Source organism: Cryptosporidium ubiquitum (assembly GCF_001865345.1).
Source record: "Cryptosporidium ubiquitum isolate 39726 chromosome Unknown contig_14, whole genome shotgun sequence".
NCBI lineage: Eukaryota > Apicomplexa > Conoidasida > Eucoccidiorida > Cryptosporidiidae > Cryptosporidium > Cryptosporidium ubiquitum.
Window position 1 is genome coordinate 252,193 of NW_021639825.1, and position 26,759 is coordinate 278,951.

General features: G+C 32.2%; 14 protein-coding genes across 14 annotated transcripts; 6 read left to right on the forward strand and 8 right to left on the reverse strand.

Moving 5' to 3' along the window:
* Positions 1 to 34: 34 nt before the first annotated feature.
* Positions 35 to 1,048, forward strand: cubi_00485 (uncharacterized protein; the record flags this gene model as incomplete). The annotated part of the gene is made up of 1 exon (XM_029017499.1): positions 35 to 1,048. One exon carries the CDS (start codon positions 35 to 37, stop codon positions 1,046 to 1,048), a length of 1,014 nt encoding a protein of 337 aa, XP_028873988.1.
* A 134-nt stretch (positions 1,049 to 1,182) lies between these two features.
* On the reverse strand, positions 1,183 to 3,333 carry cubi_00486 (calcium calmodulin dependent protein kinase; the record flags this gene model as incomplete). The annotated part of the gene is made up of 1 exon (XM_029017500.1): positions 1,183 to 3,333. The coding sequence occupies one exon, from the start codon at positions 3,331 to 3,333 to the stop codon at positions 1,183 to 1,185; it is 2,151 nt and encodes a 716-aa protein (XP_028873989.1).
* Positions 3,334 to 4,407: 1,074 nt separating this feature from the next.
* cubi_00487 (40s ribosomal protein S25) lies at positions 4,408 to 4,728 on the forward strand (the record flags this gene model as incomplete). The annotated part of the gene is made up of 1 exon (XM_029017501.1): positions 4,408 to 4,728. The coding sequence occupies one exon, from the start codon at positions 4,408 to 4,410 to the stop codon at positions 4,726 to 4,728; it is 321 nt and encodes a 106-aa protein (XP_028873990.1).
* Positions 4,729 to 4,934: 206 nt separating this feature from the next.
* On the reverse strand, positions 4,935 to 6,689 carry cubi_00488 (uncharacterized protein; the record flags this gene model as incomplete). The annotated part of the gene is made up of 1 exon (XM_029017502.1): positions 4,935 to 6,689. The coding sequence occupies one exon, from the start codon at positions 6,687 to 6,689 to the stop codon at positions 4,935 to 4,937; it is 1,755 nt and encodes a 584-aa protein (XP_028873991.1).
* A 159-nt stretch (positions 6,690 to 6,848) lies between these two features.
* On the reverse strand, positions 6,849 to 8,366 carry cubi_00489 (acyl:diacylglycerol acyltransferase 1-related enzyme; the record flags this gene model as incomplete). The annotated part of the gene is made up of 1 exon (XM_029017503.1): positions 6,849 to 8,366. One exon carries the CDS (start codon positions 8,364 to 8,366, stop codon positions 6,849 to 6,851), a length of 1,518 nt encoding a protein of 505 aa, XP_028873992.1.
* A 335-nt stretch (positions 8,367 to 8,701) lies between these two features.
* cubi_00490 (DNA replication licensing factor MCM2 like AAA+ ATPase) lies at positions 8,702 to 11,614 on the reverse strand (the record flags this gene model as incomplete). The annotated part of the gene is made up of 1 exon (XM_029017504.1): positions 8,702 to 11,614. The coding sequence occupies one exon, from the start codon at positions 11,612 to 11,614 to the stop codon at positions 8,702 to 8,704; it is 2,913 nt and encodes a 970-aa protein (XP_028873993.1).
* Positions 11,615 to 12,102: 488 nt separating this feature from the next.
* cubi_00491 (silencer-associated factor) lies at positions 12,103 to 13,630 on the forward strand (the record flags this gene model as incomplete). Its single annotated transcript, XM_029017505.1, has 2 exons — positions 12,103 to 12,261; positions 12,341 to 13,630. 2 exons carry the CDS (start codon positions 12,103 to 12,105, stop codon positions 13,628 to 13,630), a joined length of 1,449 nt encoding a protein of 482 aa, XP_028873994.1.
* Positions 13,631 to 13,706: 76 nt separating this feature from the next.
* On the forward strand, positions 13,707 to 15,194 carry cubi_00492 (molybdopterin synthase sulfurylase; the record flags this gene model as incomplete). Its single annotated transcript, XM_029017506.1, has 1 exon — positions 13,707 to 15,194. The coding sequence occupies one exon, from the start codon at positions 13,707 to 13,709 to the stop codon at positions 15,192 to 15,194; it is 1,488 nt and encodes a 495-aa protein (XP_028873995.1).
* Positions 15,195 to 15,231: 37 nt separating this feature from the next.
* cubi_00493 (uncharacterized protein) lies at positions 15,232 to 17,274 on the reverse strand (the record flags this gene model as incomplete). The annotated part of the gene is made up of 1 exon (XM_029017507.1): positions 15,232 to 17,274. One exon carries the CDS (start codon positions 17,272 to 17,274, stop codon positions 15,232 to 15,234), a length of 2,043 nt encoding a protein of 680 aa, XP_028873996.1.
* A 103-nt stretch (positions 17,275 to 17,377) lies between these two features.
* On the reverse strand, positions 17,378 to 18,343 carry cubi_00494 (uncharacterized protein; the record flags this gene model as incomplete). Its single annotated transcript, XM_029017508.1, has 1 exon — positions 17,378 to 18,343. One exon carries the CDS (start codon positions 18,341 to 18,343, stop codon positions 17,378 to 17,380), a length of 966 nt encoding a protein of 321 aa, XP_028873997.1.
* A 1,289-nt stretch (positions 18,344 to 19,632) lies between these two features.
* Positions 19,633 to 20,640, forward strand: cubi_00495 (uncharacterized protein; the record flags this gene model as incomplete). Its single annotated transcript, XM_029017509.1, has 1 exon — positions 19,633 to 20,640. The coding sequence occupies one exon, from the start codon at positions 19,633 to 19,635 to the stop codon at positions 20,638 to 20,640; it is 1,008 nt and encodes a 335-aa protein (XP_028873998.1).
* A 229-nt stretch (positions 20,641 to 20,869) lies between these two features.
* Positions 20,870 to 22,888, reverse strand: cubi_00496 (HSPC021 HSPC025 family protein; the record flags this gene model as incomplete). The annotated part of the gene is made up of 1 exon (XM_029017510.1): positions 20,870 to 22,888. One exon carries the CDS (start codon positions 22,886 to 22,888, stop codon positions 20,870 to 20,872), a length of 2,019 nt encoding a protein of 672 aa, XP_028873999.1.
* Positions 22,889 to 23,395: 507 nt separating this feature from the next.
* cubi_00497 (zinc finger domain-containing protein) lies at positions 23,396 to 24,876 on the forward strand (the record flags this gene model as incomplete). The annotated part of the gene is made up of 2 exons (XM_029017511.1): positions 23,396 to 24,372; positions 24,426 to 24,876. 2 exons carry the CDS (start codon positions 23,396 to 23,398, stop codon positions 24,874 to 24,876), a joined length of 1,428 nt encoding a protein of 475 aa, XP_028874000.1.
* Positions 24,877 to 24,976: 100 nt separating this feature from the next.
* cubi_00498 (uncharacterized protein) lies at positions 24,977 to 26,717 on the reverse strand (the record flags this gene model as incomplete). The annotated part of the gene is made up of 2 exons (XM_029017512.1): positions 24,977 to 24,979; positions 25,044 to 26,717. 2 exons carry the CDS (start codon positions 26,715 to 26,717, stop codon positions 24,977 to 24,979), a joined length of 1,677 nt encoding a protein of 558 aa, XP_028874001.1.
* Positions 26,718 to 26,759: the final 42 nt, after the last annotated feature.

A 26,759-nucleotide genomic window follows, 5' to 3' on the forward strand; every position in this document is an offset into this window, starting at 1 on the left:
ATTGTAGATATGCCCTGTTTTGCGGAAAGAATTGATGTTTAAAATTTATATAATACTCCATTTTATTTTTATTTACATTCAAACGGCCTATAGTTCACATTCAAATTCGGGGGATGGAACAAGCAGTAGCAAGTACTTTATTTTAGACCCCATAAAGTATAACAACTTTGTGCAAAGTCTGATGGAAACTCCAGAAGAAGTTATTTCGGGAAACAATTTTCGGAGCTCTGATAATTTTAACTTGATAAAAATGAATAAACTTCAAGATATTATTTGTAAAGAATCAGACTTGGTATTTAGCAATACTGAAACGGATGTAAACTATAGTACAGTTTTGAATCTAAATACTGGTGATAATGAGATGAAAAGAAACAAGAATTATCTGCTTTTATTTGGTGCAGATAAGTGTATTTTAGATTCATCTTTTATTGACCGTAAATCTATAAAAATTAACATTCGAGTTATTCCTGATTTGAGGAGCCCTACAAAAGAAGTATACTATGATAAAATCTGTGATTGCCTCTTTAAAAGGGAGATTAGTGATGAAAGTGGACAAAATGTATTTGAAGTTCATTGTAATTCTGATTTAAGTATAGATATTCAACAAAATCATGATTATTTAGAAATTGGAGGTGTAGACACTTTAAACGAGACTGATTTAGTTAAGTTTCCTACTCTAGTTGCAGAAAAAAACTCGGAGGTAGGCAAAAAGGTTGAGGTTGTAGGTTCTGAAACATTTTCAATAAGAGCTCCCAATATAAAGTCAAACCATGTCAAAACTATAAAACCAAAAGTAAATGAATTTAACTTTTCAAAGTACTTCTGGGAAACTAGCAGTGGGTTTTTTGGAGAGGGACAGGAAGCTGAGAACAAGGCAAATATAGAATACTGTAAATCTCAAAACCAAAATAAATCATGTGAGAATGAAAAAAGGTTGAATTTAGAAAAAGAATTTAGAGAAAGCTGTAGTAGTAAAGAGCATCAACTTATATTGGATACATTATTAATTATAGTAGATAAGTTAGTTGAGCATTTAGATAATAAATAAACATATATAAATATTTACATAACAAATTAATATAGTTTAGAAACGCAGATTATTTGTTTTTTAACTCATCAAATCATATTAGACTTAACAAAACATTATTCAGAAATATTAATTAAGTGGCAATAGGAGTCTATTTAAGAAGTAGATCTTCTAAACATTCCCAAAAATTCCTGAAAATCTATTTCACCATCTCCATTTACATCGACCTCTTTAATCATATTCTTCACATCAGAAAGAGCCTTATCATTAATTCCTGTAGATCCTTGTTCTGAATTATATGAAAACACATTAAGTAATTCATTTGCTGTAATCTTTCCATTTCCATCTTGGTCAAATACTTTAAAAGCCGCCCAACATACATGCTCCTTTGAATACTGTTTACTATCCAAAGTAGCTGCAATAAATTCTGTATAATCAATTGAACCACTTCCATCACTATCTATATCATTTAAAATTGCAAGTAAGTCCGAAGGAAGCTCAGTAATCCCACTATTCTTCAATCCTGTAATGACTTCCTGGGGGGTAAGGGTTCCATCACAATTAGCATCCAAAAGAATAAATGCTTCTTTTAAATTGCTGATTTGGCTCTCTGTCATTTGTTGAGCTATAACAGTCAAAGCAACCTTCATAAAACGATTATATTTATGGAATGCTCTAAAATTGGATAGCAAATTTAATCCAGAAGAAGATGAAATAGATCTTTTTTTGGACCTACAGTACCTAAGTCCTCCTTTTATATAGCCACCTCTTCTTGAATTCACTAAATTACCATTTCTAGGTCTTTGTTGGCATTCTAGAGTCTTAAAATGATTATTACCAGAACCAACATGGTCATTAAATATCAAACCAGTCTTCATGAATCCATCATTATAATACATACTGTTTCTAGGAGATAAGAAAAGAATATCATCAGTGAATCTAGTAATCCAAGGATGGTTCAATGCATCTCTAGCTGTAATTCTATCTGCTGGATTGTAAGTTAATAATCTTCTGATCAGATCAATTGCAAGAAACGAAACATGTTTCCAGTCCTCCTCTTTAAAAGCATATACTCCTTTTTGTACTTTATGAAGGATTACGCTATCATTACTACCATGAAAAGGGGGATATCCACAGAGCAGAATATATAAAATTACTCCTAAACTCCACATATCGCATTGTTTATCGTATTTTCCTTGCAATACTTCGGGAGCAACATAATACGGGGTTCCTGCTCGAGTATTTAGAGATGTATCTTCATTGTTAACTCTGGCTGCCAATCCAAAATCTATAATCTTTAATGGAGCATTGTAATTCTTATTCAAAAAGAGAAAATTCTCTGGTTTCAAATCACGGTGAACAATGCCGTGGTCATGGCAGTAGCAAATTGTGGATAAAACTTGTTTCATTAGGTTGGCTGCATAAATTTCATCAAAGCTTCCCTGGCTAATAATTCGATCAAAAAGTTCTCCTCCACTGCATAGCTCCATTACCAAATATATATTTTTCTTATCTTGGTAGGTCTCATAGAGCTTCACTATATTTGGGTGGTCTAAGTTCTTTAAAATGTTAATTTCCTTCATAAAGTTTTCCAAAGCCTCAACTCTAGTCAGTGGAATAGTCTTAATTGCTCTAATACATCCTGTCAGCCGGTTAGTACCACTTTTGACCGAGCCATATGTTCCTTTCCCTATTCTCCCAGAATCAATAATATAGTCTGAGTGTATTGATCCTTTGCATGCTGGAATCAAGCCTTCACGCCTAAACTTGCCTTCCGTTAAAAAAGATTTAGAACCAATACCTTTCTCTGGGTCCGATATAGTTGTGTTTGAGCTTGAGGTACTAATTATTGTTGTATTTGGTAACCCCGTTATTACACTTGGTGAGAATTTGGGGACTGACTCGTACTCACTTAAAGTTTCAAAACGGCCTTCATTCGATAAAATCATATTAGATGTTAATTCAATTATGTCGCATACTTCATATTGCTCAAAATCATTATCGTTACCACTTCTATAAGCTGAAGGAGAAGTCGGATCTGAGGTTGAACATGACGCCTGACTCTTTCTTTCCTTTGCTAAATACCTGTCTGGTGAGTTTCCTACCGTATTGCTATGTTTAATTAAATGGTCCACATTTCCTTTTGAAAACTCTGATTTTTTATGATTCATGTTCTGCACCTGAAAATCTCCTTTCTTATTATTTTGCTTTCTCCTAACTCCTTTGTTCTTACTTATTTCCATACTGTGCCTTTCATATTTTCTCGAGTAAACCCCATTCAATAAGTTTTGGCCTTGTCCCAACATTTCCTTATTTTCTCGAAAAAAACATCTCCTTTTTGAATTTCTTGATCTTGTTTTATTCAGGATATTATGTTATTTATTCTATTAATCAATACCAAACTATTAATTCATATGTCTAGAAAACCATTAGGCCTCTATCACTATTTTTAATCCTTCTATTCTATGATTTAAAAATATCCAACAATTAGTTTCAAATTACCTTGAGAATTTAACTCGATACAATTATTGAGAAATAAGCCTAATGTTACTTGATTTATGAATCCTTGAGAACAAATTGGGCTTTTATCCGTTCATCAAATATTACTGCCAAATTGACCTCAAAGTTAGTAAAGGGAAATTACCACATTATAGCATAAAAACTTGCAAATACTAATATTCCAGAGTTGGCATTAACTATTACTTTTTTCTATTAACTTTTTTTTTTTTTAATCTAACTAATTTTACGCACGTAAACTTACCTTTGTTTACTTATTATTTCTATTTGTTTAACTATTATTAATTATTTAATTTAATTTAACCGCCCAACATTTTTCCATAATAATAATTTTTCAATCTATTTGAAAACGTTAGCGCTCTGAATAATTTAATGTTATCATTGAAATAGATTTAGGAAACATTAAGAATATATAATACAGAAAAAAAGTTGTTCTTAGTGAAACAAAAAACATATAATATTAAGTATTCAATGCTTCATTTCTAGATAACTCCACTTAAATATAAAGAGAAGAAAGTATTCATATATATATATATTCAAAGAATGCATTCTTGCACAACAATTAATACATTCTCAATAACACAGAATACATGTCTAGTTTTAGAAGTAATTATCTCTAGTAGTCAAATTTTTGCTTCCTTTTTCGGTAGATTTCGTATTAAATTTAGTTTAACACCTTTATTGAAATAAAACGTCCCTAAAAAGGCGCCAGCCGTGTCGCGTCTATTCTGTCTCGAAAATTAAATAGTAAATTAATAACTAATAATAATTAAAAAAATAGGCTAATAGAGACGTGGGCCGGAGCGAGTCATTTTAGGAAGAATTCGTTTATTTATTTGACAAATTTATCCTATCAACTCAAGATGCCACCAAAAGGTGAAAAGAAGACTAAGGAGCAAATTGCCGCAGCTGCAGCTGCAGGAGGTAGAGCAAAACGCAAGAAGTGGTCAAAAGGTAAGCAAAAAGATAAGGCAAACCATTCCGTCTTGTTCGACAAGAAGACTGCCGACCGTTTCCACAGCGATGTTTTGAAATCGAGACTTTTGACCCCAGCTGTTGTTGTTAACCAACTTAAGGTTAATGCAAGCGCTGCTAGAGCCATGCTACGTGACTGTGAATCTAAGGGAATTATCAAACCAGTTGGAGAACAGACTCACGGACAGATGATATATACAAGAGCATAAATGGAATCTTATTGTAAATTTAAGTAGTTTATTACTTTTCATTTACTAAATGTCTGAGTAGCATTAAATAGGTTTAAATAGAGTAATTCATTGTTTAGTATATTAACGAGTTATTAATCTCTATTAACCGGTTTTGTTTATATCTACATATATATATATATTGAATGAATATACTTATATTTTATTTATCTACTCTTCACTATGTATTAAACTACAAAATAGCTATTTTCTATCAATTTATTTAGCAATTCTATAGGAGCTTTATTGCGTTGTAGGTCAATATTACTTTCAATAGTAGAAAGAGTATGAATAATCTCCCTATTAAGACTTTGCGAAAAAAGTATTATTATTTCGTCTAGGAGCCTCATTGCTCTTCTAAAGTCATCAAAAAAAATACTAGAGGATAATTCTTGATCATTTTGCTTCAAAAGTAAGCAATAAGTGACTTGTAAATTGCTGAATATATGTTTAACTAGAGGCAAAAAAAACGAAACATCTGTAGCATTTAATAGTAGATAAAGCATTTTAAGACCACAAAATATCATCGAATATCCATTAATTGATTTCTCTTGGAAAAAGTCAACTTTTGAGATATTTTTCGGTATAATAGAATCTGTCTCAATTTTTATTGAGTCATTACATGTATTAAGTATATTATTTGTACACAAGAACGAAAATTTAATCCAATTAATTATATGAATTTCCATAGATATTTTAATTATGAAAGAATAATTGCCATTAGTTTCGTTAGAAAACAATAATGGATCTAAATGGTAAGCGATTAAAGCACAAAGCGAGCTTAAGTAGTTTATTTCCTGTTTCTCACTTGAATAATATTTCAATTCTATACTATTTATAGTGATAAAAATTCGATTAAACACATAGTCCATCATATCCTGCATCCTGTTAAAATATGCGTCATCGATCATTTGTTCAATATCTTTTGGTAAATGGCTCAATTCAAAAATGATTAGAATTTGAATATTTGTAAACATTTCCAGATAGGTTTGGAAGTAATTCCAATATTCTATATTATCTATACAAGCTACTAAATTATAAGGATACAGGTTGCGTATTATTTCATATAATTCAAATTGTAAAAACAAAATTGTGCCGGATCTATCATTTTCCCTATTATATTTCTGAATAATCCTTAATGTTTCAGTGAATTTGGTAACAATTAATATAAATGCCCTTTCATTTACGGAAGAATGTTCGTATGATCCATTATTAATTTCGGAATCATTAGTTTTACTATTTAACAAAAAAAGAGTCTTAATCATTCCAATAATCTTAGAATATAAAATGACTTCCCAAGATCTTTCAATATTCATTTGAGTTTCCGCTTCAAATTGACTTAAATGCATCTTATTTACCACAAATTCTGGTTTTTTTTTGTGTATTTCATACATTCTAATGTATCGACTCAAAGCCAATTCCTTGAACCTCTCTTTTGAAACTGTTCCACTGTTTCGGAGTGAATAAATGTTCTTAGAATTAAACCTTGATATTATATGCTCAATTAACCTTGCAATAGAGTTGAAGTTGCGAATAGATTTACTCTCAATCAAATTTGGTCCATATTTGCCACTCACTGGATCTTTATACAAGTTACAATACTCATTAGTATTGTTTGATATTATGAATTCACTGTCTATAATCTCAAGTATTACAAATAAGTCAGAAATATCAAGTTCTGGTTGAATTTCCGGTTCCAATTCAAAGTTTGTAAAAAATATATTTGCTAACCTCTTAAAGGAGTTGAAAAGTATCACAGAAATCTCGTCCTCATCTAAATAATCATATAAATATCCACATAAATTCTTTTTCAGGGTATTATAATATTCACTGTTTGAACTATCAAGAAATGAAGAGTTACCAAATTTAAATGCCTCTGTATGAATTTCTGGCCACTTCTTAATATAACTCCTAATTGAATCGAGTAATTCAAAACAATTCATCGCAAACTACATACTTTTGCTCTTAATATTCTAATTAATTGGTTATTTGCTTTATATGGGGAAATGAAAAATAAAAATTGGGCGGGAAGTCATAAAATATAGATAATGATCAAAATGACATGAAATTATGTAAATTAACCTTTGAATATGAAAAAAAAATTAATGGTAAATATTGTGAGTCACATTTGTTAAGTTTGCAATATACCCAGAGATGTTCTCCAGTGGAATTTGTGGAATTCCTTCAATTTTATTTAAGTCAATTTGATCAATTTCTCCTTTAGAAAGTGCCCACAAATAATAATATAGTAAAACAGCAATAGGCTGGCCGCAAAAGCAAAATGTGATCCAAAACAAAACATTTCCAAGAGTTTCTCTTTTTTGAATGTAGCTTGATTGAGTCCAAGATGAAAGTGGAACTTGGAAAACAAAGGCAAGTACGACCCACCCTGTCCACCCAATATCTAGTGGAACAACTACCAAATACTCATGAATTAAAGCAGAAAATGTGAACACAAGTAAGCCTGAAAAAGATCTACTAAATCCCTTTTTTCTTAGTGGTTTAAATATGTGTCTTGTAAGGAAGAAATGAACAGGAAGGTTCCATTTTCTCCAATACTCACCAAAATTCCCGGCATTCCACCAATCAAGATAAAAGGCTCTATCTGCAAAACATGTGATTTCTCCAAGTATATTGAGGTAATGATGAAATAGTGCAACAAAACCTAGCAACCATACATAGAGAGATGGGATCGATAGTTTCATTATTCTAGTAGCCATATGACCTAAGAACTGAAAAATATTCATTCTTTGAATTTCCTTAAATGTAAATGTATAGTGTGCCGTTACCATAACATATTGTTCAGTTATTATTTTAATAAGAATGATACACGTAATTAACTCAACAGTGTATTTAATCACTTGTAACCACCTTATTCCGCCAGTTCTTGGGTACCAGAATTGAAAACACATAGTTGGTGCTAATAGAAACCAGTAATGGTATCTCAATGATAAACTTGCTGGATATTTACTTGCGATTTCAGCTTCTGGAGAAGTTCCACAAATCTCATGGAAGTCCTCATCATTTAATACGCATCTTCTGACATCGTGACAAACATGATGAAATGATAGAGTCTTAAAAAACCAAACAAATGAAAAGCTGAGTAAAATTAAGGAAGAAAGAGGATTTGGAGAATAAAACTTGACTGTTTTATATGGAATGTAAAGCATCATTAGCATATTTGTAATAATTAATATTAGTGACAAAAATCCTGTTATTTTCGGTAAACTATAGTTTACCAAACCATATCTAGTCTCATTTGAGTTGTGATTAGGCTCACTATCATAGACATTGGGCAAAGATATCTTTAAAGAAGCAAGGTACTTCTCCAGTATGAAAGAAATAAATACCAATGCCACTAATTGACACAAGCACCATAGAATTGGCCAGTTTTGAATTAAATCTGTAATTCCTTTTGGAAATGAAACTTTGCAGCCATACTTCATTGCGTTTTCTAATACAACACCCATATTTGTAAACACAAGAATTAATATAAACAGATTAAAAAACCCTTTTAGATTTAGGTCTGCTGAGTTCTTGCTTAGAATTGTTGTGCTTGCCATTTTATGAGGAATGTCAAATAATGGACGGCCTCTATAATCTATACCTGAGTTATTCATTTTTTTAAAAAATCATGGATCAACGGAAAAAATAAATTACTAATTTACACAAATTTATATTAACATCTAGATTTTTTCACAAATTTTATAACCGTAATTATTCTTTACTTTGCCATTTGCATTATTAACTCATTTTTTGTCCTCACACAATGTAATACCTTGCCGCCTAAAGTTGTGCATAGTTTTAATAAAGTCGTGAAAAAAAAAAGTGAGGTGGAAGAGATAAAAGAAAGAATCATCATTGCAATTAAAAGAATTTTAGTCTAACTTATTTGCAATTTTAGTCCCTAATATTTCAGCAGAACGGCTCATAGGCCTGACCATTCTGAATCAGCTTACATGGAAAGTTGGCTTTGAGAATCTTGGTCTGTATTACTTCTTTTACAAATAATTTTGACGTTATTTCCCATGGAGTCAATAGTCTCCGATATGACGTAGTGCTTTAAGAATGAGGATGATTTTAGGTATGATAATGTGACATTATGCGATAGTTTGATTTTCTCTGCTATTGCTATAAAATCATCCAAATTTATAGTCAGGTTGTCAACTTCTTCCACAATAGTATTCATCTGTTCTTCGTCCCAATTTCTCAGTTTGATTTTTTGAATCTTATCAGAGAACAATTGTAATAGTAAATTTTCCAATACATCCACAAATCCACTGCTCAATGCCTTGTATCTAGAGAAAATCTTGGAAAGTCTTTGAGCAACTGCATATTTTTGGCTTTGAATAAATGACTCAAGAACCATACCAATTGCCCCATCAACATCCTTATTTGATACAACTGGGCTGAGCCTCATCTTTGCCAGAGCTTCTGCAAGACGAATAATACTCTCTATATGCCTTACAGTCATTGAAATACCTCCTGTCTGTTGTGCCTCTTGCCTAATTCTTGAGTAGAATGTTGTAATTTTTTCTTTGTCTACACTTCTGATTTGTGGTTTACAGTACTTCCTTGCATATCGGATGTATTTGCAAAGTAGCTTTTGGTCTATTGGAGCAAATCTCTGTTCACAATTTTGGCTCGTATCGCTCAAACCAGAAGAAAACTTCTTCTCCTGATCATGCTGGTCCATGCTGCTACCCCCATACATTTCTTGACTATTCATGTGAGATTGGACCACAAAATTTGCCAATAGCTCATCCTTCATTGGATGAACCTCATCCTTCAAAACTGCTAAAACATCAAAACGAGAGATGATGGGGTCCGTTAGATCTACATTATCCTTAAACGTCATGCTGGAATCATATTTGCCGAATATTGGATTTGCTGCTGCAATAATGCTGCATCTAGCACGCAATGTTGTCACAATGCCTGCTTTTGAAATTGAAATACTTTGTTGTTCCATTGCTTCATGAATGGAAACTCTATCTTTATCGCTCATCTTGTCAAACTCATCAATCAGGCAGATCCCCTCGTCTGCAAGAACTAAAGCACCACCTTCAAGTGTCCATTCACCAGAAACTGGATCTCTTCTAACTGAAGCTGTTAAACCAACTGCTGAAGCTCCTTTTCCTGAGGTGTAGATAGTCCTATCAAAACTCTTTTCTACGTACTTGAGGAACTGACTTTTTGCAAGTCCAGGATCGCCAACAATCAAAACGTTAATATCACCTCTAATATGGTGATGCTTGCCTTCTACCTGCTTTCTGACTCCAGAAAACAGCGAGCAAGCAATTGCTGTCTTAATATGATTGTGGCCATAAATGGATGGTGCTATTGAGGAAATAATCTTTTCTTTAACGTCGGGATCCCTGGATAACTCCTTAATTTTCTTGTAATCTTCATCTGTGAGATCATCTTTTCTAAGAGCGTCATGCTTCTTTTCAATATTATTGCAGAAAATTTGGGTTCCTAAAATTGGGAATCCTGACTTGATATTTAACTTTTGGTCTCTAAATGTTCTGTAAATTCCAGTAATAATGATTTCTTCTCCCGGGCAGGCATAATCTACTAAATCCCCATTCACAATAATTTCCCTTGATCTTGGAACTCTTCCAGCAGGAACGCTTCCAGGTGATTCCTGTATAGTTAGCTTCTGGTAGTTTTCATAGATCGTCTTTTCCCTGTTAATTACAAAAGGTCCCTTGCTCTGACAATCGGTACACTTACCAATATTTTTCATGATTGAACTATTTTCGGTTAGAGATCCCCCCTCGAACAATGGGTTGTCTTCATAAGGACCCAAATTGTCACAACCACATTTAACACATTCCATATATAGAGATTTAAATCTTGTCAAAATGTCGGTTCTCCTAGTAATAATTCCAGAAACTCGAATTAACTGATTTAACCACTCTACTCTTAAATCCCTGAGCTGATCAATGTAATCTAGACCAATCAATCTTACCATAATAGACTTCCCAAAATATAAGCTATGATACATAGAGGTTACAACTTCGTACGCGCATTGGTTAAAACACTCAATTACTGGAGTAGGGTAGAGGTTCAAATAATCCCAGAGTTTGTAACAAAAAGTAAATATATGTTTAACATCCACATACAAACTTGTTTTTTCCTCCTGTACCATTTCTTCAATTTTTTTAATATAATAGAGATCTTCAAAAGAGATGTTTCTTTCTTCTATTTTGCATTCACCGTTTGAAATGGTTTTGTACATTGAAGAAAGTTTGAAGTCCTGTAGAAATACTTTAAATAACCGTCGAATAATATTTTCAACATGTTCGCTCCACTCTGACTGCTCAGCTAATGGTAAATCCTGAATAAGCTCATTTATATCAATTATTCCAGCTCCTCTGGCTGCCTCATCAGCCATTTCTCTGAATGCCTCTCTTCGTTTTCTTCTCTTTTCAATTTCTCCGTCATCGCCATCATCTGCATTAAATGCGGAAATTCCATATTTGTGGTGGATTTCCCTTTGCTTTTCGTGGGACTTCTCCAATTCCATTCGATCCAGAGCCAAATCCGCTCTTCTCTTTGCTTCAATATCATGTTCATAATGAGTGTCGTCCAACATCTCAGGGTCATACTTATCTAATTCAGGGTTCTTATTGTAATCGTTCATAAAGTTGTCACCATATAAGTCTTCTCCAAGCTCCTCCTCTGATTCATTTGCCATCTCTTCCTCATAAACTACATCATCAACTGCCACCTCCTCCGCCTCACTGTAGTCACTGGGATCTTGTGTCAACAAAATGTTTGCAATGCTATTGCTTGCAGAATGATTTCCATCATGAGAATTCTGTGACGACTCATCGTCATCATGAACTCTATACCCACTACTCATGATGAAAAGTCTATTGATTATTTAAATTTGAAGCAATATTATTATTTAGCCTCTATTATTTGGCTTCTTTCATTTAAAAAAACAACTCATGGGAAAAAACAGTGTCCGCATGTTTGCCGCCAAAATGTGGGGAACTTTACTTACTAAATGAATTTAATTTTAACACTTTAATTAGAAATAATATTGTGGCAAGGTAACTATAAGATTGGGTTCTTAATTTCCAAACTTTGCTGTAGTCCAATTGATATAAGTAAATCTAAATCATGGTATTGATATGTGTTATTACTTCTAGTTATATATAGGTGCAAACTTGAAAAGTGTGTAGGATGCTTTATTTAGGAAATCAGCAAACTATATTTTCTTAGAATTATTTCCTATTATAATTTCTTTCATTATTTAATTTTTATTTTTAATCTGCGATTTCTTAATCAATTAGGAGCCAACCGATTTTTACGAGGGGAATTAACAGTATAGATGAATAATAAAGTATGGCTGAAGAAATCGTAGGGAAGGCTTTCAAAGTTAAAGATGATCAAATATCTGTCTTAGATTCCCCATCTTCTTTTAAAGATTCACTAAATTCTATATTGCTTAATGCTAAAAGAAGGATATATATCTCCTCATTATATACTGATACTGAAAATGAGGTAAGTGAAAATTTCCAAATAAAATTCTCATGTTATCACAAAAACCTTATTATGAATTAATTTGTCTTTATTCCTAAAGATCACCAAAACACTGTGTAAAGTGGCAGAAAATTTAGAGAAAAATAGCAATAATGATTTAAAAATTAAACTAATTTTAGACTACAATAGAATGACAAGAGAATGTGAGAAAGTAAAACCATATATTAAGGTCTTTAAAAAATATCCAAACTCGGTAGTAATTTCACTATGCAAAATCCCGATAATTAATTACTCAGAAAATTTATTGGGAAGAACCTCATGGAACATAATAAATATTTTATCCAAGTTTAGAAGAACATCATTTCTCAAGGAGGTACTTGGAGTGTACCATATCAAAATATTCTTGGCAGATGACGACATAATCATCACTAGTGCAAATTTAAATTCTGAGTATTTGTTAAATAAACAAGATAGATATATTATGATTAAAGGTGCAAAAAAAATATGTGACTACTTTGAGCAATCATTGGATTTAATATCAGAGTATTCACATAGAGTTCTACCAGAAGGGAAAATATTGCAACCACAAAAACCACAATTTAATGAATTAAAAAAAGACTTAATGGAACTGAGTAGTGGTGTAGACCTACACAATCAAATAACATCAAAGATTAAGATGAAATTGGATGATGCAGATATTTCGGATGAGTGTGTTTTAGCATCCTATTTTCAATGCCGTCCAATTAAAATTGCATCTGAAGAACAAATTATTACAAACATCTCCCAGCTTTGTGATAAAAAAAGTACAAATGTATTTCTCATGGCTCCTTATCTGAATCTTCCTAAATACCTAATTTCGTTGCTTAAAAATATAGAGGGGTCAATAAACATAGTATCCGGAGTTCCTATCACAAAATCTGACAAGAAGAATAAAATTGAAAAGAAGACATCACTGGAAAGAATCAGAACTTTGATTCTTCCAAAACTATACACTTACATAAATTATTCACTTATTAAACAGCTGGGCACACAAGAAAAAGGAAATATTAGTTATCATGAATATAAAAAACCAAATTGGTCATTCCACTTTAAAGGTATATATTTTTTCAGAAATTCAAGTAAATTTGATCCTTCTGAATCAGGTTTGCAAAATCAAGGATCAATCATAGCCACTGCATTCGGAAGCTCTAACTACAACTATAGAAGTACTAATCGAGATTTTGAGTGCTCATTCGTTTTAATACCTAACCAAAACAAAGAGCTTCAAAAATCGCTAAAAAATGAATTGGCAAATATAATGAATACAACTGTGAAAGAGTACGCGCCAAAAATCACTTGGAGACGTTTATTTATAATGAAGGTAATCAAAATATTTCAAGAATATTTGTAGTAGAAAGAATTTTGAGGCCATAGAGATAAACCTTACTCACATTTTGGAATATTTGAGATCGATTGATTTATTCAAAATGGAGTTTGTTGATCAGGACTGGACTAAATTTGGGTTTTACTTTTTATCAGTAGTGATATGTACACTTTCAACGATCATATTTTTCCTCTGGAAATCTGATGGTGAAATAAATACAAAAAAGGATATATTTGAAACAATTAACTCCCCTTTACTCTCAGAAGAAAATGTTATTAGATATTCTAGACAAATTGCATTAAAAGAAGTTGGAGTTTCGGGCCAAGTAAAATTAAAGAACTCAAAGGTACTAGTAATTGGCGCAGGTGGATTGGGTAGCCCTATTTTACTATACCTTTCTGGAGCTGGTGTTGGAGTTATTGGAGTTGTTGATCATGACACAGTATCAATTAGCAACCTACATCGCCAAATTATTCATTCCACACATAAAAATCATATGAATAAATCAATTAGTGCTCAGCAATCATGTAATTCACTAAATCCAAATACCAGAATTATTGCATATCAAGAAGCTTTATCTATAGATCTAGTTAAGGAAATATTTCCACTCTACGATGTAATTGTAGATGCTACGGACAATTGTAGGAGCAGGTATTTAATAAATGATGCAGCAGTTTACTATGGAAAGCCGGTTGTTTCTGGTGCTGCATTAAAGTGGCAAGGACACGTTACTGTATATAATTATTCTAATGGGCCTTGCTATAGATGCATTGCACCTAGAGAAGATAATGGAAAAGTTGATGGTACTCCCGGAGGTGCAGAAACGTTTGGTGTATCAGGAACTGTTGTAGGCATAATTGGGTGTTTACAATCCACCGAGGTCATCAAAGTAATTCTTAACGATTTTGGAAAGGGAGGGAATAATGGAGCAGATGTTCGCAATCACCTTCCAGTCTTATCTGGGAAAATGCTTTTTTATAACTCATTAAGTAGTGAAAATATGGTACGTCTTGTCAAAATTAGAGATAAAAGCAGTGACTGCAAAACATGTGGAAGTGACCCTGTTCTATTTTTCAAGGCTGATGTCGATAGTTATAAGGTATATAAAGGAATGGAGATGGCTCAAGATTCGTTCTTCCCAATTCCAAGTTCTAAGATTCTCAGCCCTTATAATTTTGAAGAAAAAATCAATTTCGCAAGGAATTCAAACTTAAAAATCAAAATTTTTGATGTAAGGCCAAAGAACCTTTATGATATTTCGCATATTAAAGGGTCAAAAAATTTATTAGAGGATGAAGTTATTAAAGGGATTGCAAATCTGGGAGTTCATACTAACTCTAAAACTGGCGAAATTATCGAATGGCCAGAAGGCAAAAATGATCAAATCAAAAATTTCCTGGTGGAATACTTACAAATCGATCAAGATTGCATTATTTTGTTCTTATGCTTAAATGGGGTTAGGTCCTATTATATTTCTACTGTTATTCAACAGTGTTTTGAAAGGCTAAATATGCAAGTATCAAACTACTACTTAAATGGAGGAATTGCATCTATCAGAAGCAAATTGCTCAAAAACTTCCCAAATATATAAAAACTTATTAACACTTATCTTTCCACTACCTTTATAACTATAAAATAAATATCATATTTTTTGGAATTATTATTTCAGGTTTTGTAACACTTTTTAGCGCCATAGTTGCATGTTCATCAATATAATTATTATATTTCTCAAAACAATGATTTAGATACTTGTATAAAATTATGTATGAATAACAAAAGTCTATTTGATCACTTTTATTTTGATCTTGATTTACTATTTTACTTCTAGAATTAGCCAAATGTTGGTTATATAGCTTCTTGACTAAGTCTGCCAAAAATAACAATATAACCTTAATGTTAGTTTCGTTTGACTGACTTATAATTTTTATTATTCCTGAAAATGTTTCAGTAAATCTAAGTGAATTAGAGTATCTATTTGAATTTTTAACCATTCTTGGAGAAAATGTATTTAAAAAAGGTAACTTAATTTGGTTCTTAAAAGATGGTTGGCATAATGTCGTGGTAATTATTTCACTCGGAATTTGCCCAAAAAGATAAATAAATTTGATCAAATTATCTGTAACTAACAATTTATCCAGATCTAAAATATTACGAAACATATCAATAAGTCCTGATTCTCCTTCAAAACTAAAATGCCTTGTAAGATACGGATCACATAACATATTAGAAACTAGCTGGTAATAAACTGCTTTGTTGGCATCTTCTCCCAAATCAATATTTGCAATACTACTAATTAAATTAATTAAATTACATGAGAAAATAGTGTTTTCAGAAAAAGCACTGATTCTTGGCAACACGCTTCTTTCCAACACAAAAGAATGTAAAACTGAACCTTTGATAATGTTAATTATATCATTAGACAAAACTTGCAATACTTTATTCATGGATTCTATTTCTTGTGAGTATTCATATATTATTTCATCTGTCTGAACAAAATTTGAAATTAAATAATAGCTTAAAGCAATACTTTGAAGCTTAATAAAGTATGGAACATTTTTTGAAACAAGTGGTACTAAAATCTGAAACTCCCAAATTAATATCCTCATATTCTTCCAATAGTCTTTTATTGCTTGAATTTGTGATTCTTTAGAAATATATTCGATTTTATCTTCTCCTAACAATGATTGCCACCTATTACAAATATAATGCATTATTTTGTGATCTTTAGAGGTCTTTGAAATAATTATCTTAATAACCTTCTCAAAAGTGGATCCTTCTCTCGAATAAGTAGTTATTATAAATAGTATTTCGCATTTTAAGCACATAGAAGGAAGGTTTTTTGTTTCTATAATTTCAGATATCAGACATTCTTCAGAACCAATACTTATATACTCCTCCCAAAGATTAAAAATAAGATGATGATTATTAATGTTCAAGATTTTATTATAGCCAAAGCCATTCTCATCAAAAGTTATCATATTTAATATTGCAAGTGTTCTTTGCTCTAATGTATTTAGTAAATTAATTTCACTTGCAAGCTTTGGTATACTTTTCTTATTATCAGTTTTTGTGATCTTTTTCTCTATGAGCTCTTCGGTTGGTTTATGAATGTATTTCTCGTCTTGAATGAATTTCAGGCATCTAAATCTTGAGCCAAGTTTAATTTCATCCAAAAGAGATAACTTTTCTTTAAAATTACATGGAAGAAGATTCCCGTTAAGCCTAGATTTACTAAATATCAGAAATGGCAATAGTAAACAAGATAAGCAGGTTAAAATATCTTTTGAGTCTTCTTGATTACAATAATTGTTGATTTTTTCAATGAAATTAGTTTCAAGTTTTTCGATTCTTTTGCATATTCCAATAGAAATAACCCAGCTCTTTTTCAACAAAAGTAAGATCTGTGGTCTGTTATACTCTGAGTATCCATCATATATGTTCAGGTGATCGTTGCAAGCAATTACTCTACCAGAGTATAACTTTAATACGATCAACAAAATATTAATGTCATGTATTACATCAAATGATTTACAGACTGCTTCTACTAAAAAATCAAACTTTGATTCTGAAAAGAAAAACTTTTCTGATGCACTAAGCTGGCTTTTTTCAAGCTCAATTTCAATCCTAGATTCAACGCTAAGGCATAATTTATTATTCACCTCAAAATTCATAATTTATATTTACCAACAAATTGCGGCAGTTTTTGGAAAAAAAAAGCCAAAATTCTAATTTGCAAAAGTTAAAAGATTAATTAGCATTAAGTTATTCTAACTATCAACTTTCTAATGAAACCCCGATGATTATAGGTAGCATAACAACGAAGATCAGTATAAATATACACAAAATAATCCACAGCATCTTCTTTTGGGTTCTCTTTTGATATTTTCTGGCCGAAATTAACTCTATGTCCGCTTTTTCAGTGTAATCCCTAGCAGTAGAGACAGAGAACTCGATGTGGTCCAACATTTCACCCTGCTCATTAATTAACGATGCCAACTCAATAAATAACTGCTGTAACTCTTCAACACTCTTCTCGAGCCTTCTAATATCTCTATATCTATCTTGTAAATCAGTTATTGCATTTCCGATAGTTTCATGTGATCCACTCAATTTCATTTTTATTAGTTGTGTTGTAGTTATCTTGCCTTCTTCTTCAGCAATCAATTCAATAGTATTTTGTGTGACATCTGGATAGACTATTTTTATTTGTCTAAAAATCTTATTTCTCATCTCAGCTTTGTATTCAGACTGTACTGCCTGAAATTCGGATATAGTTTCCCTAAATCTCTTCGAGATAGTCTGAAGCAAATTTTCTCTAATCATAATTTCAGCTGCTTCTTTTTTACTGGCCTTCTTTTTAAGATTTTCATTTTGAGCCCTTAAATATTCTATATTATTCTTTAACTCCAGAGTCCTTTCATGTGTCTCATCCAGAATCTTAGACAGATTCTCAGATATCTCTTCGTCCTCACTTGAGCTTGTAGTTAGCAATGCACGTTGCTTATTAATCCTGATTTCATCAATCATCTTGTTTATATAGCCAAGAGAAACGCCAATCGAACGAATCTCGCTGTAATAACTGGACATTTCCTCATCGTCTTTTAAGCTGCCATTTTGCTCAAGCACACCTTGGTCCACACCTAACTGAAGAGCACCCTTTTCAGCATCGCTAATTGCTGTGAGGAATTCTGGGTGCTTTGCAACTGCATACTTCCTAAGATCATAAAGTAGGTCAATCATGTACTTAATCTCGTATCAGAACATAAGATTAAATGCAGTCTCATTGCCAATTCTTATCATTAATATTAGTCTATCGACTTTTATCCTGTACAAATATATGGTGCCATTCAGCGCCAAAAAACAGATTTGTTTTATTGTAGAATGACCGGCAAAAATACTGTAAAGTTGCTAAAATTGTTATTAATAGTTACAATTTGTGGGAAAATTTATTATTACCAAGCATCTTCTCGTTAAACCTTAATTTTTTGTATTACTTCAAGTAATATTCTACTTTTGAAGTGTTTATTACTGCAGAATTCGACTATAAGTCTTAGGCTTAAAATTAATAAAGTTTGTATTCAAAGCTTCACAGATTTAATTTTTTGTGATTCTTCTCGGGCTTTTTAATTTAGTAAATTCTCTACCTCTGAATCCTTAACACATCTAACTTTTTAATATTGATAAATTCCAATAATAGGCGATTTCCAAGCCAAAAACAAATCCATTTTTTTCCAGCCTATATCAACAATGTACTTATTTATTATTTTAAATTTAATCATATTGTAAATTGCTTTTAAATTACAATACATTCATTGCTAATAGTATCTTAATCAAATATTCAACAATATCTCTATTTTCTGCCCTCAATTTCAGAGCAAACACTTAAGATCTCAAACTATAAGTAGAAACACAAGTCAATTGACAATTATTTGAGATCAAATTGTCACATTTTCCCTAAACTGTAGCCCGTACTAAAAGCTCTTAAACTAACTCAAGATTAACACCAAAGAGAATAAAAACTGCGAAACTAAAAAGGCTCTAACTAACAGTGCACAAAATAAAACAAATCACTTCAAAAATAACTTTGTGAATAGAAACCCGCCATATTATTAACATAAATCTTTTATTTTACACAAAAACGACTCTATTGAGAAAAAACGAAAACAAGATCAATTACCGGCAAAAAGTTTTTAATTATATAAATATTATATATCTTTTCCTAATATTTTTATTTAACATCAATTAATTTATTATTTAACTTTTAAAATGTGTCTTGAAATTAGGCGCCAAATGAACAATTCCAGTTTTTTAAATAGTCAAATATATATATTAAGTCGCTGGAGTGGAGCGAATAATTAAAATATTGTGGCTAAAGGACGCCGCCAATAATTATTATATAATTATTACTTTTTTTCCTTTTCATTGATATTAAACGAGTTTATGTAAGCGGCTTGCTTCGTGATTAAACAGTTGAGTAAAAGTTGGCAACTTAAGTATAACAAAACAGTATTCGTTATTTATGAAGAGTAATGTCTTCAGAAGCTGTAGATGTGAAATCTCCAAGACTATTCGCTTGTGGATATCCTGGTTGTCATGCATCGTTTAAAAGAAGGTCTCATTTGGAGCGTCATGCTCAAACTCATACTGGAATAAAGCTCTTTAAATGTCATGAATGTTCGAAGGCGTTTGGAAGAAGTGACCACTTACGCCGTCATATGATGTTGGTACATAGTTCAATCGAAGAAAAGGCGAGTTATCCATGTTCGTCGTGTAATAGTGTATTTATGAGCCCGACATCTTTAAGAAGGCACATTAAAAGGTCACATGATACACCATATATTTGTGAGGTTTGTGGCAATCTCTTTCCCTCTGCCACTTCTCTTCAAAGGCATACTCTCAGACAACATCTTACTGCTGAAATTCCATTCCCTAATCGTACAGAAGATAGCAACTCAAAGCAATGTTGGTATGTTTGCAGAGCTGATCCAATGCTATGTTCAGCAGCTTTTCTTTCATACCCAGGCTTAGTAAGACACATTAAATCTAAACACTGGTCTTCAACTAATGAACCACAGCCGCTAATTCTTAACCAAAGTCAGTGTATAATAAATAATGATAATTCACAAAATCAGTGCCTCTATGCTTTGCCTAATGAGGCCAATGTAGGTCACAACGAAAATGACCCTTTATTGAATAACACAATTGGAGAAAATAAAGATAGTGATATTGATTGTTCATATAGGTGTCCATATCCTGATTGTGGAAGATTTTATAGCTCGAAGAGTAATGTTAGAAAACACATACAAGTTTCTCACTGCAACAGCAAGCCTTACGAGTGCCACTTATGCCCCAAGAAGTATGGCTACAGAACTCCTTATATTCGCCATATGAAGAACAGCCACCCTGAATTTCAAGACGATAACATAATAAATGATCATTGTAGTGGAATTACTACGATGGACGAATCTCACAGCGATCTAACGATACCCGGAACTCCTCACTACCCTCCACTATACGTTGATGCTATCCCTTTTTAATTTGTCTCCATACCGCATAGAAAGTACCTCAAATAGAAGCGAACTAATTCAAATTACTAAACATTTATAGTGTCAATAGCTTGAAGCTTTAATTTTTGTTTATTTTGCAAAATTTTCGAGTTTATAGAGAAAAATTATTAGAATAGGGTAACATATACAGTAGTCTAATAGAAAACAATTCCTAACAATCCAGAATGTCATGTAGAAAAGATATCAGAATCTTGAATGACTAGGCCTTTTCCCTCTTTGAGGATAAGTCTGAGCTTTTACTCGTTAGCGAGTCGATGTGTCTAAGTAAGTTGCGAGCCTTAACAATTTGCTTTGCGAAGATATCCCCAAAGAATTTATCAACCTGCTTTCCTTCAATAATATGTATTGTATCTAGATCTAGAAGTAGGTCAACATCTCCATTCAATGGAACCAGTTCACCAGAATGTAAATCTCCTGACTTCCAAATCCTTTGGCGTCCAGATCTGCTTTTGATTGCAATTATTTGAGATCTTGCGATGCTTGATGGCTCCTGTACTTCAAAGTCGTCAGATACTAAAGGAATATTGTTTGTTGGTTCATTAGTTTGAGAATCAGCTCCTCCACGAGACTTAATCACCTCGCGGGACTTCAAATTGCCATTTTTCTTTGCAATGTGCATCAGGCTCGCCAAAGTATCGACATTCAAATTATTGTAAAGCTTTGTGAAAGATCTTATCATTGAACTCAATTCGTAAAGGTGCATAAGGGGTGAGAACGTCTGCATCTGCCTTTGCTGGGGTTCGCTCTGATCGGTCTTTACCATCTGATCTCTTGGAGTTATTACTGGTACACTTGGGGATATGAATCTAGGTGATACCTTTGACAACATTTCCTTCCAGTTTGAAGTGTCTGATCCTAGTGGGGAAAATGACGGAGATGTCTTCCTGTCATTTTGGTGTGATAAAGACTCCTCCATTCTATTAAAGTTGGAACTATTTCCATAGGAGAGAAGCTGGCAGAAGAGCATCAACCAAGACATTCTGTCAACAAACTTTCCTATGGCATCATGTTGGTATGGAGAAGAATGGGACGAAGAATTATTGGAATTCATTGCATTTGATGTGAAGCTGACTGTGCTCTGTTGGAAAATTCGGATTGCGTCAATGTACCTTTGCAACATCATATACGAAAATCCTAAATAATACAAATAAGAAACATAAGCTGTTTGAACCTTCCACAGTAATGGACGGAAAATCTGGTGATCAATACCATTTGAAATTTCAATTGCAATATAGTAGCTTCCAAGTAACGCATGTAGGCGTAATAACCCAAGAATTGAGAAGTACCCAAGTTGGTATCTAATTGGAATTAAATCAACAGAACTTAAAGCCTGTAATTGATCTTGCTGGGAAACCGCACCATCCGTACTCATCAGTGCTCTTATCTCGCTTAAATCAACAAAGGACTGGAATATCTGGAGAATAATATCGCATCTCCAAACATCTTGATCCACCTTTGCTGCTCTTCCCTCATTTTGGCTTTGCTCGCTCATTGATATCACATGTGCTATCCTAGTTCTGTATCTACATGTATCCTGAAACTGATATAAAAATTCATCAATTATGCCATTAATCATTTCGGGAGGCAAACATATTTCATCTTCTCGATCATAATTTGTACTCAAGTCGTTACTTTCAAAGTACTCCTTTAAAGAATTAGGTACTTGTACCTCTTGTGACTCAGTGTTTGAATGCCCTCTGAATAACAAATAATTAAACAATGCAATATAATTCTTCCATGATGAGACTCTATCTATCCACTTAACATGATTTGGGAATTTGGCAAATATGTGACGATAATACTGTTCAGTATACAAAAGTTTGGTTAGTTCTGAAAAATAGCTAAAGCTATCAATTAAATTTTCTACTACTGATGGATTTGGCCATCGGGACTTCATGTAGTATTTAAAAGTCAGGTTATTATGTGAATTCTCATGAAAATATCGGATTCTTTCAATATCACGTCTTGTAATAGAATCATTAAGATTAATTAAGAACGACTGCACATCGTCCGGAAATAATGTATCTGAGCTGTAGCTCTGTTGTGTTTGTAGCTGGCCCTCTATATTGGTGCTTTGAGACATTGGGGTTCCTTCTTCTTCTTCATTTATACCAATTTCCATAAGTGCGTTTCTATTAGTTGAAACAGCAACTGCAATTGCAGTGTTCACATCTTCTTCTACCTCTTCTAACTGATCTGGGACAATTTGAAAAGACATCTTAATTAATTAATTTCCAAATATTATTTTTTTTACCAAATAGGAAAACTTGTAATAGATTCACGGAATTTCAATGTCGTACAGAATTAAACTTATTGCGGTAAACCAACATTTTTCTTTTATAATTCGAGACATTAAAAAAAAATAAAACTCAAATAAAATTTCCCTCATTTTTCTTTTTCCTTTTACAAAAAGAATTTCTTTTGCTCAAAGTAATAAAAAATATTATTATCGTATTATCATCAAGTAATATTTCAATGTTCCCCCCTTTCTTGCAAATCTAGTCATTTGTTTCTCAATAATAACTTCTTAATCATCTGCGTTATACAATTTTACTGAATTCAGAACTTTGCTACGAAAAATCCGGTATTTTAAATATCTCAACAAATTCTTTAAATAGTTTTTGGTTTCTATTGTTTTAGTATTGTTGACCTGGCGCGCCAAATTTTCTGATTCTCAGACAATTTTTTGGTTCAAAAAAGACTACTTAAGTTTAAATCTCCAAAGATGAGCGAAAATCCTGAATATAATAAAGATGAAGAAATAGGCCCAACCATTATTCAGTCATTGTGTATGAACTGTTATAAAGAAGGCGAAACAAAATTATTACTTACGTCAATTCCGCAATTCAAAGAAGTAATATTAATGTCATTTGAATGTCCACATTGTGGATTTAAAAATAACGAGATCCAATCAGGAGGTGTTTTGCAGGATAAGGGGGAGTGTATTGAGTTAGTTGTAACGAATGTTTCTGATCTAGATAGACAAATTGTAAAATCAGAATTCGCAACTATTTCAATATTAGAGCAAGAGCTTGACATCCCTCCATCTACTCAAAAAGGTGTAATTTCAACTATTGAAGGTATAATCACAAAAACTATTCAAGGTCTTTCGCTCAATCAAGAAGCGAGAATTGCTGAAGATCAACAAGTAGGTAACAAGATTGAAAAAATTATTAATAATTTAAAAGGGTATCTAGAAGGTAAGGGGCTTCCCTTTACTATTAAACTAGATGATCCAAGTGGAAATAGCTTTATCCAAAATCCAATTGCGCCTCTTGTTGACCATAATATGAAAAGAAAACTTTATGATCGAACAAAAAAGCAGTTGGAAGAAATGGGATACTTTGGAGTTCAGAATCTGCAAAATGAAGAAAGTCATCGTATTTCTACATATCAGCCAAGAAAAGATAATCCAAATAATACATTTAGCAAAGGAGCAGATATTCCAGATCACCTCATTCCTCATTATATTGACTTAAATAAGAGTATTGAGGATCAAGGCGAAATGAGTAACAATGATGATCGTATTAAGTTCGATGTGCCTTGTCCAAACTGTGGTAATAATGGTGAGAGCGATGTATGTGAAATAGATATTCCTGGTTTCAGAAGATGCCTTATTATGGCATTTGTTTGCAGTTTTTGCGGGATTAAAACAAATGAATTAAAGCCTTCAGGTGCGTATGGTGAGCTTGCAAAAAAATGGTAAGTTTATTTATTATTATCAAAATAACTTTAATTAAAATCTATCATTTTAGGATTTTATCTGTCGAAAACGAACTAGATTTAAATAGAGACGTCTTAAAAAGTGATACTGCTTCAATTGAGATTCCTGAGATTGAACTTGAAATGGGAATGGGATCTTTGGGATCATTATTTACGACTGTCGAGGGTATGATTATTAAAATTACAGATTCCCTGAAAGATTGCTTTACTTTCCAGGGTGATTCTGCAACATCTGAACAAAAGAAAGGTTTTCAAAAAGTAATTCAAAACCTGGAAAATTTATTAGAAAAAAAAGAAAAGTTTACTTTAATTATTGACGATGCAGCAGACCATAGCTTTATTGGTAAACGTATTGTTAATGGCCAATTTATCCAAGATGATCAACAATTGAAAACAGAGAAATATCAACGTACTAACGATCAAAATGAAAGTCTTGGAATCAATGATATTAAGGTGGAGAATTACTCTGAGTCTGAAAATTGATTTCCTTTATCAAACTTCTTAATAATCTTTCTTATATATTTGTCGTATTTTCTTTTCATTTTAATACTAATAGTTGGAATTTGAACTAAATCATTGCCAACTACTGGAAAAAAATCACTTGAGTAATTTAGTAGGAAAGGATTTGTGTAATAATCGTTCCTGTGTACAATGTAGTTCAATATATATGTAATGACTATTAGTGACTCTAATCCTTTTTTTTTTAATAACTTCTCGACCTTTCTCCCAAATTTCGATAATTTTTTGATTCCTGGTTTTGATATGTTTTTTTGATTGGAATTTGTATTACTCCCTGGGTTTGTTTTTTTAATCATATTTTCAGTAAAAGATATTAATCTTTTTGAAATTTGGTCATTCATGAAATTAATATCTTGACCAAATAAATATCGTAATTTAAACTTGGATTTAGTTCTTACTGAGTACAAAACTATCCCTAGTATATAGTTAAACCTTGTATCACGAATTGCCTCAATTTCTATGGCGTGAAACCCAAGTATTGAAAGCAAGGCTGAAAATTCTGACAAATTTGTATTTCTAGGTAAAAACAATGCAATATTGTTTGCAATTGAAGAAAGTCTGATAATCATCTCTTTATAGTTTAATAGTGAGTTATTCTCCAAACTAAAATTTTTAATCCCATTGTATGAATATCCACCCCATGGTGGAGAAGCAAAAGCCCACTCAAAGTTTTCAAAATCCTTAAATGCCTGTTTGACTATTGAAGAGGAAGTACCGCTATATTCTTTACGACTATAAATGTGGTACCAGTTACAAAAATTCAAAATATCACCATTAATAAATACTATGTTACTTTTCGGATCAAAGTACATGTTTAAGTTGCCACTTTCATCGATTGAGTGAGCTTGGTTAAAAGGTAAAGTAGGCGATCCAGATTCTCTAATTACATCAATAAAACTTTCACCCCCAACAATGTTTTGACTACCAAAACAAGATGATTCCCCGTACAACTTATATATTTGTGAGTTATGTTTACAAATTAGTGTCCTGTAGTTAGAAATTTCTACTGAAATTACACGCTTACAGTGTTGTGAAAATGCGATTGTATTGCCACCTACTCCTCCGCATGCATCCAATATAGTGCATCCTCTTAATCTTCTAGCTATATGTTGAGCAAGAATTTCGGGGGTTGCATCCATTACCGCATCTTTATCCAAGATTACTCCTTCATCATATCTTTGAAACACGAGGTACTCTCTTCCAACATTACCTGGAAAAATTGATAGCTTTTGTTCCAAAAAATCAATATTAGCTTTTGTTTCTTTCTTTCTTTTTTTATTGATTGAAAACTCACTCCTTTCTATAAGCTTTTCTGAACTGTCTATGACTCCAAAAAGTGCTTCTTCTAATTCAGTACTGCTGTCAAAAGACTTCTCGACTTGAAATAAAATCTTTTCAAAGTTTTCTTTCTCAAAATCTGAATTAAGTGGTGTACAAGGAAATCTTTCAGAAATAGAATATAATGAATTTTTGCATAGATTTGGAATTATAGAGCCAGGTATATTTGTATATCTAATGGGTAGATTTGTTATTCTTTTCGAAATAATCAATCCTCTAAATAACTCCTTATTATTTACAGAACTCAAAATTTTCTCAGCACCCACTGGAAAAAGCGATGAGCCAGAAACCAACCTTAGCCAAGAACCCACTTCTCCCTTAATTATTACCAATTCATTTCCTGTAAATGAGCTTTTCAAATTTGATTCCACATTTTTTTTTAATCCACTCTCAAGAAAAATCAGCTCATTTGTTTTGTTGTCCTGGGGAACCCTCTTTCTTTTATTCTTCGTCATCCTAGTACTCATTATAATCAATTTTATTGTATATTAATATTCCCTTTATTTTAA